General features: G+C 53.3%; 1 protein-coding gene across 1 annotated transcript in view; it reads left to right on the top strand.

Annotated features, from left to right (window-relative positions):
• ADGRA2 (adhesion G protein-coupled receptor A2) overlaps positions 1–20014 on the top strand; it is a 101083-nt gene extending 81069 nt beyond the window's left edge. The window contains exons 7-19 of the mRNA XM_063139215.1: positions 438–651; positions 1767–1931; positions 5525–5720; positions 6355–6504; positions 7616–7777; positions 8830–9039; positions 9347–9551; positions 11463–11671; positions 12293–12420; positions 13062–13185; positions 14389–14534; positions 14807–14896; positions 18316–20014. Coding sequence (XP_062995285.1) covers positions 438–651; positions 1767–1931; positions 5525–5720; positions 6355–6504; positions 7616–7777; positions 8830–9039; positions 9347–9551; positions 11463–11671; positions 12293–12420; positions 13062–13185; positions 14389–14534; positions 14807–14896; positions 18316–19555 — 3239 coding nt within the window. The 3' untranslated portion in view covers positions 19556–20014. The remainder of the gene's footprint in view (positions 1–437; positions 652–1766; positions 1932–5524; positions 5721–6354; positions 6505–7615; positions 7778–8829; positions 9040–9346; positions 9552–11462; positions 11672–12292; positions 12421–13061; positions 13186–14388; positions 14535–14806; positions 14897–18315) is intronic.
• Positions 20015–20151: the final 137 nt, after the last annotated feature.

Below are 20151 nucleotides of genomic sequence, written 5' to 3'. Positions count from 1 at the left end.
TCATGGCTCCTCCTCCTCTCCTTTTTATCCTCATAACAACCCTGTGTGGTAGGTTAGGCTTTGGATCAGGAACTGACCCCAGTGAGCTTCAGAAAAGAAGCCAAAGAGTGAGAGCTGAACTTCCCAAGGCCAAGGATCGAGGCTGTGGGGTCCTCTGCACGGCTGACAAAAGCAGAATAAGGCGACATGATTTTGAAGATATGCCGAATTCCCATCAGTCACATAAACATTTTTTCCTTGGTGCGAGCTGCTGCTGGTACTGATGATGATGACGATTCTCTTTTCTTTTAAGGGCAGGGCAGATCCAACCCTGAACGCAGGCAAAAAGGTTCTGTAGCTTGGCATCTCTGCATGCCAGGGTCCGGGACACACTGGGACCCAGCGTTCTCCTCCTCTCGCTATCCCATCTGAGTAGGGTCTCCCTATCCTTCCCACAGAAGGCGCTCCAGAGCTGCACACCCACCAGCTGATCCCTTCTCTGCGGCAAGTTGTCTTCCAAGGCGACCGCCTCCCTTTCCAGTGCACAGCGACCTACCTGGACAACAGCACGCACATCCTTTGGTACCACAACCGTGCCCTGGTGCAAGGCGATGAACGCAGCGGCGTCATCCTGGAGCGGAGCCTCGTCCATGATTGCACTTTCATCACAAGGTACCAGACTGGGAGGGTCAGGGAGTGACGTCTAGGCTCTATCCCAGCGGTTCCCATCCTTGGGTTTCCAGATGGTGCCAGACTACAAGTCCCATCGTCCACAGCCAACGGGCCAGGATGATGGGAGTTGTAGTCCATCCACCTCTGGGGACCAATGCCCTATCCTCTCAGATTTAGCCAGGGGCCCCTTGGAAACTTGTAGGGGCAAGTAACTATTCCATCGGTTTCTGTGCTCGAGGCGGGCGAGGTTCCAGGCCGAAGGTCCCAGGTTCAGTCCCATCTGATTCCGAGGAAAGGGTGGTGGTGACCAGAGTGGTCCTTTTTAGTGGTGGCACCTGGTTGTGTGCTTTGACTAGCACTGACTCTCCCAGGCCTTAGACACAGGCCAGTCATCACGATGTAGGAAGGATACCACCAGGTCAGATCATGGATCTGTCTAATGCAGCACCATGGGACGCCCATTGCCAGGCATTATGAAGACAACAGTTCTCCCTCGCTGTTCACCTCCCAGCACCTGGTATTCAGAGGATTCCTTCTTCTGAACCGGGAGGTTCCATTAAGGCATCATGTCCTCCATAAAGCAGTCTATTAAGAATGTATAAAACGGTCCATTAAGGATGTGAGAAGTTAAGATCTTCTGGCAGGAGTGGGATTCGAACTCGTGCCATCGAAGTGGCTGGAGCCTAAACCGAGGCCCGAGATCAGGAATGGGCATTCCCGTGTGGATCATTTGTGAGGCGGCACCCCTTTTCTCCTCCCGCCCCCTCCTTTTCTCTCCCTCCCCTCCTTCCCATGCAGCGGCTGGCAGGGAAGGGTCAGGTCACTCTTGCCAGGGCTCTGAACTGGCCGTGCGGAGAGGGCCGTTCGAGCCGCAGGTTGCCCGCCCTTGCCTTAGCCTTGCTGCCACTTGGATTGTCTTTTCCCAGCCCTGCTCTTGGCGAGATCCTTTAAAACTGGCGATGCCACGGACTGGAACCGGGGACCTTCTGTGTGCCATGGATCTTCTCTACCATGCGGAGAGGGTGCCCCGCCCTGACTTCAAAAAAATGGCCTGCCCGTAAAAACTAGCTCCCGGCCAGGCCCCTGTGGTTTCTAAAAGCACTGTCTGTCCCCAGCGAGCTCATCCTGTCCAACATCCACGTCTCGGCCAGCGGCGAATGGGAATGCACCATCTCCACTGCTCAGGGCAACGTGAGCAAGAAAGTAGAGATAGTTGTGCTGGAGACCTCAGCCTCGTACTGCCCACCTGAGCGGGTGACCAACAACCGAGGAGACTTCAGGTAGGAACTGGCGTGGACGCGGGCCGGAGGGCTTTGTCGTGACAGGCTTTGCAGTAGACTTCAAGGATCCATATTTGTATGCTATAGACTGGCTTCCCCCGTGAGTCTGGGTGTGAGGAACACAGCTTCCTTTATTACCATTTTAAAAGTCAAGTTTCTAGTCCTCAGCATTGCAAAGTATGGTGCGTGAGCACGACAAGTTTCCTGCTGCCCGTACAGGTGTGTCTTGGGAATCTTGTCAATCAGATGTGACCATAGGCCTAATCCAGCCATGCCATAAATCCAGGATGTGTGTGGTGGTGATGGACGGGGTGGGTGGATTTAAAAACCCTTTCCCCTCATCAATCTAAAGGGGGTCGTCTTCAGATCATAGCCTCCTGTGCTTTGTATTTAGTGCTGCAGGAAGCTTTCTAAGGAGGGACCAAAAATAGTGGCCCTTTCCTCCAAGGAATGGAGCGGGTTGTGCTTAGAATCATAGTATAGTAGAGTTGGAAGGGGCCTTTAAGGCCATCAAGTCCAACTCCCTGCTCAGTGCAGGAATGCACCTTAAATTTTGCAGGGTTTCAAGGTTTGCAGAATTTAAAATGTGCTGTGAGCCCAACTCTCAATCCACCAGCCCCTGGGCTAGTAGCCATTGTTAGGTCTTGCCCACCTTGCCAGGTGCCAGGGGCTAAGACTCAGCAGTTCTCAGGCAGCAAGCAGAAACTTTTTGGGATGGACACTGCAGCTCCTTCCCTCTTCTGCCCTCCTCTGCCTTTGTGTTGGCATTGCAGGGAAGACCAGAAGGAGAGAGCGCATCCCTTCAAGGGCGTGTTTCCCTGAGAGCGATAGAAGACATGCAAAAGAAAGTTGTTGTTGTTGTTTGCTGCACCAGCAGGATCAGACGGGAACTGAGAATCTCTCGCAACATTTGGCGGGCACGTAAACGTCCCCCAAGCAGCTGTGAAGCTCTGCAGACGCACTGGATGTTTCTGTGTCGGCAGGAGGAGGGGGTGCATTTCATTCCTTATGTTTCATCCTCCTTGCTGCCTTCTCACCCCCGGAGGGGGCCGCATTGCAGGCCACCCTTTCAGCAGGAGGGCTCAGCTAGGGGGCGGCCGGCGTTGGGACGACGCCCGATCCCTGCTTCCCCGGAGCCCCTCTGGGTGCAGTGCAGCAGAAGGGTTGGGATCTCTCTTGCAATCGGGGGGCCTGGGAATGATTAAGCGTCCGTTGTGAGGGAGGCCGTCCGAGAGGCCCCGGCTCTGGCAACGCAGACAGGCTCCAGAAGCAGGAGGTGTTGGAATTTCTCTGGCAAGAGAAAAAAGGCTTATGAAGCCCGCTGTAACCTTGGCGGGGTCTTGATGGAATATAAATTACTGTGCAGTCAATGTGGCTTAAATTAACAGCGGGCCTGTCTTCTCCATCTCTCCCTCCGCCCCTCGCCTCTTTCCACCTCCGCCTCCGCGCTCTGCAAGAGCAGGATATGGCCTGAGGTTACAGGCAGGGAAAACAGGCACCAAAACCCCAGTGGAGGGGTAGAAAGGGTCCAGCCGACGTGTGGCCCGACTGGGATCCCGGCAGGGGCCAGACCCCCCCGCTCTTTTCCAGGCAGCAGTGGGCAGGGCCACTTAGCGATGGGATTCCCATTCCGCAGGAAACCCCTGGAGGCCGATCGAATCCCAGAAGGGGAGAGAGACGGTTCAGACGTCCTCGGCGCTTCTCAGATGGAGAATCGCCTCCTCCAAAGCTGCTCTTTTGCCCCGCTAGAGAAAATATCGAACCTTTTCCCTGAGGGGGCGAACAACAACTCCAGTTGTTGAAGTTGAGGGGGGAGCCTTTCATCAGCAACACAGCACAGGGAAATGGCTTAAAGCCACGCCGCCACCAATCCAAAGAGACAGAAAATCTGATCACGGATTAGTTTGTGCCTCGGTCAGCTGAAATTTGCCATCTGCCGAGAAGTTTAACTTGGTGGAGGATTTTTCTTTGACATTGGATAAAAGATTATTCTTATCTGAGCAGGAGTGGTCTCTCTCTTGTCCTGGTTTGATACGGGGGCTTTGGGAACAGATACTAGGGGTCTTCCTGTACCCATCAGGATTAAGACTTCTTCATCTGAGACCACTGTGTTCTGGGGCCAAGGGCTGTGAGAAGCACAAGGAGGGGGAATGGCCTTTGCCAGGGGGTAGTGTTTGTGTGTGTGTGCATGTGCGCACGCACCCGGATGGGGGAACATATGACCTCCATATGCCTCCCTTCAATTCATCCAGCTGTTGCTGCTGGCATGGATGGGAGGGAGGGAGGGAGGCGGCGTAGGAAGAGTCTTGTGAGCCAGATGTTAAAGCAGCTGGGCCAGGCGGAGAGTTCCAGGGAGGCAAATAAATTACCCCATAAAATCTTGGCATCTGACAGATTTTCTCTGATGCAAAAGCCTTTTCCCCCCATAGTGGAGCCTCATCCGTTGCAAAAGCTCGTCCCGTTCCCTGTCTTCCCGTTGTGCAATCGCACACAGAGGTCTCTGTTTCCTCGATGCTCACTGGCCGAAGTGCCTGAATTGCTCTCTGCATGACTTTTCTTATATACGACTTTTTCTAGGACCAGCCTGACAACCGGTCTTTATTCCAAATGGGGAAATGGGAGAGCTGCCATTTTTGGAAGCAAAGCTCTTATATCAGGGGCGGGAGCTCTTACGACGGGGGCGAAATGTAGACCAGGAGCATTGCTAGATACCTAAAACATCTGGGGGCCTAACCCTCAACACAAAACTGCATGAAATTTTCATATGCTAATATATATGCATATGTGCCCGTTTTGAAATTTCTAGAATTCACCTTTCACACTTGATTCCCTACCTTACCACACAGCTGTTGGCATATCCGGGGCCAGTCCCTAAAAACCAGGGCTCCGGCCCATCCTCACCCCTCCTAACAACGCCCCTGTTGTAGAGACTTTAGGTTAAATGTCTGAAAAGAAACTTCCAGCCACATGGATAGCAGGCATGTAAGACGGGGGTGGTTAACCTCCCACCCGCAGGCCAAGTTCATCCTGCCTTGGGGTATCGATCCGGTATTTATTTACTCCCCAGATGGCCGTGCCTCCTTCCACTGGCTTCACACTCCCTGCCCCTGATTGTTTGGTGTTTCTCCAGCTTTTGCGCATTGCTCCCACCCACCTCCCAATTAGAAATGCCTCTCCTAAATCTTAGTTACTTAAGCGGAAATATGCTGGCATTTGTGGCCACGCCCCTTCGGCCTTCAGCCCCGCCCACCAATGGAATGCAGCCTTCGAGAACTTCTCCAGAATGGAATTGAAAGAGGTTCGCCACCCCTGACGTAGGAAAACAAGGATCTGTGTCTCACCTTTCCAATGCCTTGATGGTTTCTTTGGGGGGGGGGGGAGCACGTTCATGCAAGGGAAGCATCCAAGCCATCTCAGCTGGTACAGTCCTAAGAGTGCTATACCACACCTTCAATTCTGAGTGTAACGTTGGCTTTCCAGCTGACCTTTTGGAACGTAGAAAGAAAGATCCCGGGATGCAAAACAGGCCAACGATAGGGGGGTGGAAAGGCAGACATGCTTCTCACTGGCCGCTTTTCTCCTCTCCACCCTAGGTGGCCGCGCACCTTGGCTGGCATCACTGCTTACCAGTCGTGCCTGCAGTACCCCTTCACCTCTGGGAATGGAGGCCCTGGTCGGGAAAAGCAGGCATGGAGACGCTGTGACCGCACGGGCCGCTGGCAGGAGGGGGACTATTCCCACTGCTTGTACACCAACGATATCACCCGTGTCCTCTACACCTTTGTGCTGGTGAGGGTTTTTTAGGGGGGGGGGATTCTCTGCGCATCTATGGAATTGTCTGCGGGTTGCGCCGTCCTCCCTGAAGTGCGCCGTCACAGTGGCTACACAGTGATAGGGCTTCGAGACTGACGTGTGAAGTAATAACGAAGGGAGCACTTGAGCATGGATAGAGCGCCGTTCAAGCCTTGCTCAGTATAACCAGAAGGAGCACTTGCACACCTGAGACTAGGGGAGATTACTCTCAGTGAGTGAGCATGACTCTGACATCTGGGAAGACTTCAGCCCAGGCATCTCCCCATGTTATAAATTAAGCAGTGTTGGAGGAAAGCAAGCAAAAACTGCTGACATTTCTTTATTTATATATGTATTACATTTATATCCTGCATTTCCTCCAAGGTAGCCAGGGGGGCGTACATGATCCCCCCCTCCTATTCATCCTCATAACAACCCTTTGAGGTAGATTAAGATGAGAGTCAGCGCCTGGCCCAACAAGTGCTCAGTGAGTTTCATGGCCGAGTGGGGACTAGAACCCAGGCCTCCCCAACTCCAGTCCCAATCCCAACGTCCTAACCTCTACATCACACTGGCTCACCACACCTTGGCTGGCTGTGAACTCCTGCCCCGCTCTTTTCTTTGCTCCCAGATGCCCATCAATGCCTCCAATGCGCTGACCCTGGCCCACCAACTGCGCGTCTACACGGCTGAGGCTGCCAACTTCTCAGACATGATGGACGTCATCTACGTGTCCCAGATGATCGAAAAGTTCACCGGTTATGTGGACCAGATCAAGCAGGTAATGGCATCATGTGAGGTCCCCATTCCTGCACTCCCACCCGGGATCTAAAATCCAGCAAAGACGGAAATATGTTAAATGTCTGTGATTGGAATAAACATGCAAATGGAGCTCATTTCTAACCAAAAAGACACCTCTTTTTTTAATTTAGGCTTTTAAATTATGCACTTTTGAGGTTTTATTGTTTCTAATGTTCTTAGTTGATGTTTTTACTTATCAAGGTTTTATTGTTATACCTTTCTTGGAAGGAAATGTCAGAGCATCGGGGCTGATACCAAGAAGGCCGTGCTCTGCATGGAGGCCGACTTGGCCTCCCCATTTTAGGATATTTTAGGATGCTTTTAGGATGTTTTTAATCAGTATTTTATGTATTTTATGCTTGTTGTTGTTGTTCCCTGCCTCGATCCAATCTGAGAGGTGGGTAAGAAATAAATAAATGAAGAAGAAGGAGGAGGAAGAGGAGGAGGAGGAGGAATCTGGGGCAAGATGTCATCTGAAGATCTTCAGTACAGGAGGAGGGAAGCCAGATTCCGGCTGGACATCAGGAAAAACTTCCTGACTGTTAGAGCAGTGCGACGGTGGAATCAGTTACCTAGGGAGGTTGTGGGCTCTCCCACACTAGAGGCATTCAAGAGGCAGCTGGACAACCATCTGTCAGGGATGCTTTAGGGTGGATTCCTGCATTGAGCAGGGGGTTGGACTCGATAGCCTTGTAGGCCCCTTCCAACTCTGCTATTCTATGATTCTATGATAATCAGGACAGGCCATTTTGGGGTGTAAAGATCAACAACAGCACTTTGAATTGGGCCTAGAAAGGAATTGAGAGCCAGTGCAGGTATCTCAAAAGAGAGGATATAAAAGAGACACATGGAACTTACAGCAACGAAATAAATCAGGCTTCCGGCCAGCAAGTTAGGGTCCAATTCTCGCTCCCTTCTTCATTCTTCTGTTCCAGTCTTATGAGACCAATGCAAATTGAGGCAGAGGCAGTGTCTTATGTTCTGCACGGTGCCCAGCGCATCCTTTGCATTTTAATAAATGTTTGACCGCTGCCCGGAGGTTTCCCCCAGCAATCGCTGCCTTGCATCCCAGCCTGTCTGTCTTCCCCCAGCTCACAGACGTCATCGTGGAGATGGCCAGCAACATGATGCTGGTGGACGACCACGTGCTGTGGATGGCGCAGATCGAGGACAAGGCCTGTACCACCATCGTCCGCTCTCTGGAGAAGATTGCCGGCTACACCCTCAGCACCAACTCTCAGCACATGGCTGTGGTAGGGATCCAAGGGCTCCCGGGATGGTGAGCTGGAGGGGGCTGGGTGGGGATGGCAGAGGCTAAGATCGAGGCTCAGGCCTTGGGGGGGGGGGGCGCAGCTCAAGTTTAGGGGTCACGGGATGAAATTTGGGGGGAGGAAGTTTTGGGGGAGAAAGGGGGTAGGCATCCAGATGTGAAGAAGCACGGGTGAAGCAGGAAAACACCAGTCGGAGATGGTGAGGGGAAGACTGTGGGCAGGTTGGTGAGGAGTAACATGAATGGCGCCAGCACTCGGTATTGTTGGGCAGCTTCTGAGGCTCATGTACCCTCAGTAGCAGCCCCCTGGTTGTGGAAGGTTCTCGCCACGGAGGTCCTCCTGGTGCCAACATTGTCATCTCCTCAGCACCAGGTTAAGACTTTCCTCAGCTCCCAACAGGGATGGCGGCAAGGATAGGCATGGATCCACAGCCCAGGGACAAGCGCTCCCTAGAATTGCTCCTCCTCGTCTCCATTGCAACCTGCTTGTTCACCTGCTTCTCACGCTGGTCCAGTCAGTGGTGGTGGAGAGAAGGAGGAGCAGGAGATGCCACGGCCTCCATGGTCACTTGCCCTCTGCCTGTTAAGCAAGCAAGCGGTAGCACTCATGAGACAGAGGAGGAGGAGGAAGAGCAGCTGTTGACAATGGCGGTGAGAAGGTAGAGTCGTTGAGGGAGGCTCCCTGGCTGCGGGCTTAATGGCTGGCAACAGATAGGAAGCCACCCGCCATTTTGAATTTTCCAGAATGCCCTGGAGGGGCCGATATAGCGTGGGTGGCTTCAGGCAGCCACTAATGCCAGGAAAGCAAGTGGGGGGGGGGCACCTTAGGGCACTTCGCGGGATGGTCCATCTGACCTGGAGTCAACCCTGCTGAAGAACGTGAGGTTGGGTTAGGAAGAGATGTCAGATCCAAACTGAAATTGCAATGGCAGATTGACTGGGCAAGACGGAGTAATAGCCAAGCTGTCGGGCAGCTGTGCCTTCTCCCTGGGAGGCGTCCTTGACCTCACCCAGCCCGTGGCTTTGCTCTGGCAGAACTCCAGGAACATCGCCTTCGAGGCCTACCTGATCAAGCCAGACAGCTACGTGGGCCTGAGCTGCACAGCTTTCCAGAAGCGCGAGGCGGTGCTGGGCGGTCGTTCCCCGCGGCAAGAGCGGTATGCCGAGTCCCTGGCGGACCAGCAGCTGAAGTTCCGGTGCACCACGGGCCGGCCCAACATTTCCCTGGCCAGCTTCCATGTCAAGGTGAGGTGGGCAACGGGGAAGCGCTGCGATAGGGTGGAGGGAGCGGAGGAAGGACCCGGGAGGCCCACGCTTGGACCGCCTTCCCCAACCTGGTGCCCTCCAGATGTGTGAGACTACAACACTCATTGGCCATGCTGGCTGGGGATGGTGGGAGTTGTAGTACAACACATCTGGACGACACCAGGTTGGGAAAGGCTGGGCAGTTTCTTTCCTTGTGTGTCCAGACATGCTTTCACCCAAGGTGGGATCGGGTGAGTTTTGCTTTGCTGGGTCCCACCACTGACCCCTTTTCCCCCTGTCCCATCAGAACAGTATCGCTCTGGCCTCCATCCAGCTGCCTCCTGGCCTCTTCTCCCCATCGGTTCCTCCCCGTCTCCAGGCCCCCGAGTGCAAGCTCCAGTTCCTGGTGTTCCGCAATGGCAAGCTCTTCTGCAGCACTGGGAACTCATCGCACCTCGCCGATGATGGGAAACGGCGCAGCGTGGCCACGCCAGTGATCTATGCAGGCACACGTAAGGGCCCTGTTGCTGTGGCAGGGCGGGGAGGGGGCAACGGCTGTGTGGAAATGGGCGGCTGTGTCTGGGCAACGGCTGTGTGGAAAAGGGCGGCTGTGTCTGGAGCTGTGTGGAACAAGGCGGCTGTGTCTGGGCAACGGCTGTGTGGAACAGGGCGGCTGTGGCTGGGCAACGGCTGTGCGGAACAGGGCGGCTGTGGCTGTGTGGAACAAGGCGGCTGTGTCTGGGCAATGGCTGTGTCTGGGGCTGTGTGGAACAGGGTGGATGTGTCTGGCAACAGCTGTGCGGAAAAGGGTGTCTGTGGCTGTGTGGAACAAGGCAGCTGTGTCTGGGCAATGGCTGTATCTGGGGCTGTGTGGAACAAGGCGGCTGTGTCTGGGCAATGGCTGTGTCTGGGGCTGTGTGGATGTGTCTGGGCAATGGCTGTGTCTGTGGCTGTGTGGAACAAGGCGGCTGTGTCTGGGCAATGGCTGTGTCTGGGTCTGTGTGGAGCAGGGTGGATGTGTCTGGCAACAGCTGTGCGGAAAAGGGCGGCTGTGTCTGTGGCTGTGTGGAACAAGGCGGCTGTGTCTGGGCAATGGCTGTGTCTGTGGCTGTGTGGAACAGGGTGGATGTGTCTGGCAACAGCTGTGCGGAAAAGGGTGGCTGTGTGGAACAAGGCGGCTGTGTCTGGGCAATGGCTGTGTCTGGGGCTGTGTGGAACAAGGCGGCTGTGTCTGGGCAACGGCTGTGTGGAACAGGGTGGCTGGGCAACGGCTGTGCGGAACAGGGCGGCTGTGGCTGTGTGGAACAAGGCGGCTGTGTCTGGGCAATGGCTGTGTCTGGGGCTGTGTGGAACAAGGCGGCTGTGTCTGGGCAACGGCTGTGTGGAACAGGGTGGCTGGGCAACGGCTGTGCGGAACAGGGCGGCTGTGGCTGTGTGGAACAAGGCGGCTGTGTCTGGGCAATGGCTGTGTCTGGGGCTGTGTGGAACAGGGCGGCTGTGTCTGGGCAATGACTGCATGGAATCTAATGCAGCTACTCTGTCTCTGAGCATGTGAGTTGAGAGTGCGTATCTAGAAAAAGAGGATGGATTACCCGCTAACATCCTATATGCTAATATCAGACTCATTCTCCAAGTATGGAAGGCAGATGGGGCTTTACACTGGGGAAATGGTGCAGAGGACAACACTCAAAATCGGAACAATCGATCCCCTTTGTAAAATTGACCCTGGAATCCGATCCTAATCGGCCAGGGTATGTTTGCAAAGTCCCCTCACCTCAACTGGAACACACTTGTACATCAGGGCTGCCTGCAGGGAGGAACCATAGCTCAGCGGAAGGGCACCTGCTTTGCCTGCAGAAGGCTCAATCGCCAGCATCTCCATATCCAAGTATCAGGTTGCAGAGGATGGGCAAGGATCTCTCTCTCTCTCCCTGGGATCTTGAGAGGTGCTGCCAATTAGAATAGGCAACCCTGGGTGATGAGGTGGACATCTACTCTGAGCTTCCAGGGTTCTGTGGCTGTGCCCCACCAGCTGAGACGTTATTCCACATCCAGCAAGGTTTGCTGGGCAGCCCCGTTGGGAAGCTTGTTGATTTATTTCTTACATTTATACCCCACCTTTCCTCCGAAGAGCCCAAGGAGGAGTACATGATCCTCCTCTCCATTTGATCCTCACAATAGCCCTGTGGGGTAGGCCATGCTGGGAGGCAGCGACTGACCCAAAGTCAGTTTCATGGCCGAGTGGGGACTAGAACCCAGATCTCCCGTGTCCCAATCCAACACTGTAACCACACCACCACACTGGCTTGTCAGTTGCCTCTGGGCAGACTCCGCCTCTGTTAAGTTTAGCTCGAGCGTTGAAGATTGCCTGCAGCCTTTTTATTGAAGCTTCATTTCGCCCGCCCCCGCCCCCCCCCCCCCAGATGGCTGCGGAGTGAGCAACCTGAGCGAGGCCGTCATCATCACGCTGCGGCATCTGGACGAGGGGACGGACCGCGCAGCTGCTTACTGGGACTTCGACGTGCTGGCTGGCTACGGCGGCTGGAGAGCGGAAGGCTGCCAGCTGATGGGCCTGGAGCCCAACGTCACCACCGTCAGCTGCCGGCACCTCAGCAACGTCGCTGTGCTGATGGTAGGCACCGGGCGAGGCGGGATGCGGAGACCGGGCGCAGCTGGGGTGTGGTACTGGAAGCGTTCCCGAGCACTTTCAGACAGACAGCGTCTCGGTGGGATCGTCCCTTTGTGCGTAACTCATCTGCCCGGAGCTGGCGCCAGGGGTCAGTATCACTGGGCAGCTGTTAATGCCCCATGCCAGGCACTGATACCCTCAAGCCTAGTTGCTGGGGAATATGGGCAGGAAAGTACTGTTACACTCATGTCCTCCTTGTGGGCTGCCCATGGCCACGGTGTGAACAGAGTGCTGGACTCGATGCACCTTGGTCTGATCCAATTTCTTACGTTCTCATGTTATTATGAGTTAGCATTATTACGAGCTTATGAAGTTATTATTAAGATAATCGTCGTTATGAGCTATTATTAAGTTATCATTGTGAGCTTACTACTATTATATTATAAACTGCTTATTGTGAGTCATTTTGAGCTTAGCCCTCTTAAGACTGCGCTGCCGACATTGCGGCCTCCGCCGGAGGCAGAAGATTAAGATCCCCCGTCCCTTTTAGCTCCACCCATCTGCTTTCATTTCTGGCCCGCCCTCCTGCCATGATGCACCGCTGAACCATGTTCTCAAACGCAGGAGCTGAGCAGTTTCCCACGTGAGTCGCAGAGCCCCGCTGAGGTGCTGCATCCGGTCATTTACAGCTGCACGGCCCTCCTCCTCCTGGGCCTCTTTGCCACCATCATCACCTACATCATCAACCACAGGTGAGTGAGTGAGCATCCTCTAGCGCAGTGCTAGGCAAGCCTTTGAAGCCATGGGCAGACTGGTTAATTTGAGAAACTGTCCTGGGCACCACCACAAAATGGCTTTCGTGGGAGGCGTGGCAAAGGATAAGCAACCAGCCCCAAAGGATGAATACAAAGCAGAGCTGGGGGCTGAGCCCCAACACCCTAAACCTTTGACCCCCCGCAGTTTTCAGCACTAACAGAACCCTGTCTCACAGCAAAATGGGGGTGGGGGGAGTGGAAGAGGGAGGGCACCTTGACTGTCACCAGTTTGAGCAAATTCAGCATTGATTTCTCTACATTGTTAAAATTGTTCAGATTGTGAAAATTGCAGAACCTTCTCCTCTTCACCCAAAATGTGCCCCAAAAATGAAAAGACGAAGTTCTCAGAGTTCAGGGAACAGCCCACAGCTCGGCTCATAGACGCAAAGTGAGTCGTATAAAAACCGCTGTACCCCAAGCCCCAAAAAAGAAACGGGTTTCCCAGCGACGGCTATCTCTGCTCCTTCCCCATCATCTGCTACCTGGAGATGCCAGGGACTGAACCTGGACCATCAGGATGCAAAGGGACAGCCCCTCCCCAACTCCCTTATCCACGTCCCTCCTGGTCTCTTTTTCAGCACCATCCACATCGCACGCAAATGCTGGCACATGCTGCTTAACCTCTGCTTTCACATCGCCATGACGTCCGCCGTGTTTGCGGGCGGCATCACCCTCACCAACTACGTGGTCATCTGCCAGGCGGTGAGTATGGCGAAGAGGACCAGGTCAGCCTGGACCTGACGTGCTTCCTGTGGGCACTGTTGATGACTCCATGTGCATATTATGCGGCAATCCTATTTCCCAGCGGTACACTAGCATTGTGCACATGGGGAACACTGCTAGGCCACCTACGACAGCTTCAAGCTTTTAGCGGGCCTGGTGGTGTCGCTTTTGTAACTTGGGATAGGATGTCTCATGGGAATGATGGTATACTAGAACGTAGCATCATTTCCATGGGAAATCCTGTCCCAAATTTCAAAGGAAACTTTGCCAGGCTGCTGAGGCCAGCCAGACCACTCAGCCTTTCTATTGTCATTTAAACACACACACACACTTTGGCAATTTTGTCTTGAAAGCAGGGTAGGGGGCAGAAAAATCTGCAGCCTTCCAAATGTTTCTAGATCAATTTTCATCTTCCCCAACCAGCATGGACAATGCTCAGGGATGATGGACTGGGTGAATTCAGAGAACTTCTGGGTGTGAAACCTGTGGCTCTCTCTATGGTCTTGGACGACAGGTCCCATCAGTCCTCACAATTTGTTCCACAAGGATCAAGTAGTCCGAACATATTGTAAAGAACAAGAGTAACTTTCTGGCCTTGCCTCGCACGCTTTAGTGCAAGTATTGAAGGATGATGCCACGGCCCACTTCAAAGAGAGTCAGGACATGCAGCTGTTAATACAATGCTTGTAGTATATAAAAAGCCACGTGTTAAATTTATAAACTATACAGTGATTTATTTGGATGATTTTAAAATGGGGATGATGGGAGCTGACGTTCAAGAACATCTGGAAGGCTGCAGGTTCCCTATCCAAATATACAAGAGTTGGGTGAATTCCGAGAACTTTCGGGTGTGAAACTCTAGTCCTCCAAATGTTCCCGGACAACAGGTCCCATCATCCCTCATTATGGGCCGCGGTAGCTGGGGAAAATGGAAGCAGAAGCTCAGCAACATCTGGAGGGCTGCAGGTTCCCCTCCCAAAAGTTCTTTGAACCCTTGAAAATTGCCAGCACCCACCTGCTACTTCCATGGGGCATTCATGGCTCCGCGACAGAGATGGTTGGGCTATTCGGCCCAGCCCCATACGAAATCTCAGTCTGTCGAGCAGCCCTGTATGTCTTAAGTTCAACCTCCCCCAGGAGATGTTCATGTCCTGCAATATGTCTGCTCCCCCTCCACCCCAGGTTGGCATTATTCTCCACTATTCAACCTTGTCGACTCTTCTGTGGATGGCGGTGATGGCGCGGGTGATCTACAAGGAAGCCACATGGAAAGCACCCCAGCAGCAGGAAGGGGAAGCACCCCAGCCCGCCCCGCGCCCAATGCTACGGTACAAGAGGAGGAGGGAAGCTGGGCCGTGTCAGGGGGGAGTTGTAAGCCGCAGGGGATAGGGTGGGCTTGGCCTGGGTGGCGCATGAGAAGCCCCACGCCAGATTCAGTGCGGGCCACAGGTCTGGTGCCTTCGGTGGGAGGACTGCCTCTTTTCACCCCGGGGAGAGCAGTGCATCTCCTCGTTCCTCTCTGTGCCGTGCAATGCTTCCTTAAAACATTCTCCCATGCAGGGGACAAGTGCGTCAGTGGTGGCTTTCTTTGTGGTTTCAGGTTCTACCTGATTGCTGGGGGCATCCCTCTAATTATCTGTGGGATTACAGCCGCAGTCAATATCCACAATTACGGGGATCACGACTCCTAGTAAGTAATCTCAATACCTCTTTTTGCATGCTGAGGCATCGTTGATGAACCCAGATGATAAAACTGGCAGCAAATCCTGAATACTGTTTTGTGGGCGGGGGGGGGGGGGGAGCCCTTGGTCTAGAAGCAATTAGTGGGGCCCTCCTCCTGCCCATTCACTTGCCTCTCCCTTGGGACCAATCTGCACCACCTTCCAGAGAGGAGAAGGTTTGCGGACATTACCGCTCCTTTCCCTCGCTCCTCTCCCCACTCACCCTCTTGGAGGAGGTAGGTGAACGGAGAGGAAGAGCAGGGCCAGGAACTCCCAAGCGTTGGCAATGCCACACACACCCCAACTGGGATGTGGGGCTCAGCAAGCACCCAGGGATACCAACCCTTGTTATTAACTTCTCTTTGGGATTAAATGCCCAATCAAGTAGTTAGTTATTTGCAGCAGTTGTGACTGGGTGTGAGTACACATGGCCCAGAGGTGCTGCTGACACTGCCAACAGTGAGTAGTACAAACAGTGGGCTTTTAATCCATTAATTAATTCTAATAAGGAATAGAAGGATGCTTGTCTCATACCAGGTTGGACCATTTGTTCCACCTGATACTTTTCATTTATTTATGCATTCATTCATTCATTCATTCGATTTATACCCCTCCATTCCACCCCAGAAATGACGCCCAAGGCCATTGAAATACCGGTGACTGAATCTGGGATGTTCTGTCTTTCCCTGGCTCGTCCCACTCCCCAGCAATAGGCGTTCAGTGATACTTTATCCCTGAATATGGGGGCCCCATTTAGCCATCAGGATGGCACAAGTGCCCAACTGGGTCTAGGAGTCCAGTAGACTCCCCTGCATCTGGCCTCCTGGACCCTGCTCATGGGGTTGTGCAGACCCATCCGTCAGGGCCTGGCAATGGTCCATTGATGCCTGTAATGTTGCATGAATGGCTGCTTTACAGCTGCCACGTGCATAAGATTGGCTTTGTGGAAAAGCACAAGTAACCCTTTTTACACAAAACAGTGAATCTCTGAAGGGTAGACAGCTGCCAGGCACTCAAGGACAGGTCCTGTAAGGGCTTGGGGGCTCACAAGCAGGGCCCGGGCGGGGGCAGAGAGAGGCAGCTCACCGAGTGAGTGCCCACATAAAACAGAGAAAAGTGAGTCTGTCCACCCCTATTTAGCCATCATGGCTAAAAGCTGCTTTCTTCTATTATTTTTTGTAATTCATGGAAGAAGCGTTTCATCTGTCCTGATTCTGTTGCCAGTCATTTTTCTTAGATTCGTTATTTATTATAGCACTTTTAGATTATTTGTTATAGCACTTTTATCCCGCCTTTTAGCCAAAAAAGGCTCTCAAGGCGGCTTACAAAAATATTTCTTAAGACAGTCCCTGCCCACAGGCTTGCAGTCTAAAAACATGACACAAAAGGAAAGGGATTTGGGAGCGGGGAGAGAAAGCAAATTCCGGCAATAGATTCTTAGCTGCAAAGTTCAGTAGCTGCTTCCTCTCCCTCTCCCTCTCCCAGCGTCATATATACCAAGGCATGATGGTATATCCACTGTCAGGTGGAGCTGGCACAATGGAACGTTATGTGGAAAGAGGGAGAAAAACATTTCTATCCACTTTCTCCAGACCATGCCTAATTGCACAAACCTCTATCAAGTCCCTTACCCCCTGCCTTAGTTTTTGTATGTTTCTTTTTAAATAAACTAAAAGAGTATTACAATAACACACCAACGAAAAACTTATATAAGAATACACCGGAGACAAAATAGCATCAGAAGTGAAACAATCGTCTCGACAGCGCTGTGGGATACAGTGATGCCGATTTCAGTCTTAGTGTCCGTTGCGTATAGCTGTTACAGCCTGAAAGAAACACGTGGCAGGTTTTTACCCTGAAATGTAAAATATTTGCTGCCTTTGGATGCAAACTCGAAGGGGGAAACCTGTACTTTTAAAAGTTTCTCTTTCATCAAGTTTGACACAGGAGACGCAGGCAGGATATCCGTGAGGTCTACGTTGTGTTGTCTCGTTGTGTGCATGTGGATGTGCACATGTGTTTGGATGAAAGAGAGTGTGGTGTCATTTCCCCCTCACCCCACCTTTTTTGCTTTGATCTTCCCCTGGATTAAAGCTTACTGCATTGAAGCTCATAAAGTAATGTTTCTGCAGGCAGCTTTCGTTATCAGGAAAGCTATGGCCTGGGTGTCAAATTCTGGCCTTCTTATGTTCCTAATCTCGTCCTCTGAGGTTCCCCCAAATAGCCAAACGGTCTTCCTCCAGTCCTACCCCATTCACCAATCATTTGGGGGTTACCCAGCTTTTGTGCAGTCCCATCCCCCCCCAGTTATAGAAGACTGCAATGACTCTTGGAAGACTTAACTTACTGACAGTAAGTGCTTTAAGCAGAAAATATACTGGTATTTCTTGCCTTCAGCTACGCCCACCAATGGAATCTGGTCCCTGAGAGCTACTCTGAAATTTAATTCAAACCTTGGGCTGAAAGAGGCTCAATGTGAACCGCCCAGAGAGCTTCGGCTATTGGGCGGTATAGAAATGTAATAAATAAATAAATAAATATGATCCGTAGCATCCCACTGTGCGTAGATGCAAGCCCCTACATATACTCCTCTGGCACTAGACATGCAGCTGTAGATTGGAGGGGAAAGTTCTGAGTGCAGTTTTAGCTTTCTCACCAGTTCCGAGTGCAGTTTTAGCTTTCTCACCAGTTCCGAGTGCAGTTTTAGCTTTATCACCACTGCAACCTGGTCCTCGTAAAGGTGTCCTAAAATCAGCACCACCGTCATTGCATCCAGCCCCAATCAGGGTGTTAGAACAAAGATGCTATAAATCTGCCTCGCTTGACTTCACTGGAACTACTTTCCGCTTTTTAGCCATGATGGGCTCTATCTGAGGTCTCCAACGTGATGCATGTGGGCACCAGTATGCCCACGGACACCTCTCTTGGTGCCTGCCAGGTTCCCTGCCTCTCCTGATTTTTATTTTATTGCATTAGATTCTTTTAAAACCTGAAACAAAATTAACTTGGAGGGCGGCACAATACAAAGCCAAAGGCTGCCGTCCAGCGCCATCTTTACTTGGGTTCGAAAGAAGTGTTTTTGTGTTATGGAGCTCAGAGCCCACCTCTACCTTCTACTTAAGTTCAAATAACTTTTCTTTGAGTCTAACCCATTGTCTTCTGGAAAAAGAGTGTTCTGTGGCTGGCCATGACTGCCATTTTTTTGCATGGGCAGCCCTCCTATGGCAGGCATTTTCTGAGAGCACCCGCGGCGCTCTCTCTCAAAACTCCAAACGCACCCTCTGACCCAAAGAAGTTAGGAACCCCTTATTCTAGTTGCTGTTAGCTTTGGGCTATCGATAAATTTGCTGAATGACTTCTTTCCTATTCTCTCCCCTTCCGCACGCAGCTGCTGGCTGGCTTGTCGGCCGAGCATTGGGGCCTTCTACGTACCCGCGGCGTTCATCTCGCTCGTCACCTGGATTTATTTCCTGTGTGCCGGAATCAGCTTGCAGTGCCAAGCCAAGGACCCCAAAGAGATGCCCAAGCCCCTGGAGACGCGGCAGCGCCTGGGCGGCAGCAGCAACCTCCTGACCGACTCGGGCTCCATCTCGGTCACGCTGAATCCCAGCCCCCATGCCGCCGATGTCGACGGCGTCTACTCCCTGGGGGTGCAGTTCTGGGCCCTTGTGGTCACCCACTTCCTCTACATCACGCTGTGGACATTTGGGGCCCTGGCGGTGTCCCAGCACTGGGTCCTCCTGAAGGTGGTCTTCAGCTGCCTCTACGGAGTCACGGCCGGGGCACTGGGGCTCTTCATCTTTGTCCACCACTGCGCCCGGCGCAGAGATGTGCAGAGCTCGTGGTTTGCCTGCTGCCCGTCTTACAGGAATGCTTTGCCCATGCAAGCCTACGTGCACCCAGGGGTGGGGGTGGAGGACGGCTCGCAGGTCTTCATCGGCTGCAGCCCCGAGGTGGCTCAGTCCATCAAGTCATCGCCTTCTCCCAGCAGCACCGGTTCGGCCCCCGGGCCCTGCAAGCTAAACAACCTGCAAGTAGCCCTCGGCCAGGCCGACGCCAACCCTTTGCCGGCCGCCGGCTACGAGGAAGCGGAGCCTTCCAACAGCAAGAGTGCCGCCCCGGCCAGGTATGCCAACAACCTCCATGGGCGGAGCAGGCACCACAAAAGCAGGACTAAGCAGTATCGGGAAGGGAAGCACCAGCGTCTGAAGGCGTTGCGGGGAGGGCCTTCCTCGGAGCACCCCACCAGCGAGAGCGGGAGCCTCCACAACAGCCATTCGGAGAGCTACCAAAGCAGCCGGAACAGCCCCTTGAACAATCGCCGCCCGGGGGTGCTTCCCAGCCTGGAGTCGGCCCTGACGCCGTCCGACTTGAGCGACGGCAGCGGCGGCCACCAGGTGGCGGACTTTGGCCGGGCGGCCCAGCGGAGGAGCGCCAGCCGGGACAACCTCAAGCACCAGGCCGCTGCCGCCGCCGCGGAAAAAGAGACTAAGAGGCGGTCCTTTCCGCTCAACGCAGCCAATCAGAATGGGGGCCTGAAAGGCAGCAAGTATGACATCAACCTCACTGGCGCCGACAGCGCAGCAGGCATGAAAACGGGTCTCTGGAAGAGCGAGACGACGGTGTAGGAGGGAGGGTCAGAGGGCCAGGCAACTGCAGCTCTGGAATGGGTCCCCCCCCTACCCTGTCAGGCAGGAAGCCGCAAGGCATAGGTGTCTGGCTGCCGGAGCCTACCAAAGAAAGCTTCAGAGGTGGCCATTATGCACTATATATGGGCTTGGGCGGCCATGCTCCTTGCCAGCCTGCCTGCCGTAGAGAGGCAGGGTCACCCGGCACTCGAATGGTAGGGTGGGGAAGTATCTGAGTCCCACGTTGTAGGAACCACAGTATACTCCTCAACCCTGATATTCAGTGCGCCAGGGGCTCTTGCTATTCTTTGTCCCAGGGGAACTTTCGCTCACCTTGGAACGAGCCGAGAGCCTCCGCCGCTCTGAGGTGCTAAAATTGTACGCTGAAAGACAATCATTTGTTCTCGAGCATCCCAGAGCAGTTGCAACCCTATCCTACGCTATCTCTCTCTCTGCATGCCTTTTAGATCCTAGATGCTTTCATATCTCATACCAAGGAAGGCGGCGTCTATAAGCTGAAATCTCTCGTATCGTTATGTACATATGTATAGGCCAGGTTGCTATCCGATGGCAGTGCTCACACACATTTTCGTTAA

Source organism: Elgaria multicarinata, chromosome 12, assembly GCF_023053635.1.
Source record: "Elgaria multicarinata webbii isolate HBS135686 ecotype San Diego chromosome 12, rElgMul1.1.pri, whole genome shotgun sequence".
In the NCBI taxonomy this organism is placed as follows: domain Eukaryota; kingdom Metazoa; phylum Chordata; class Lepidosauria; order Squamata; family Anguidae; genus Elgaria; species Elgaria multicarinata.
Note: the sequence above shows the minus strand (reverse complement) of the source record. Positions and strands in the feature narration are given on the sequence as shown.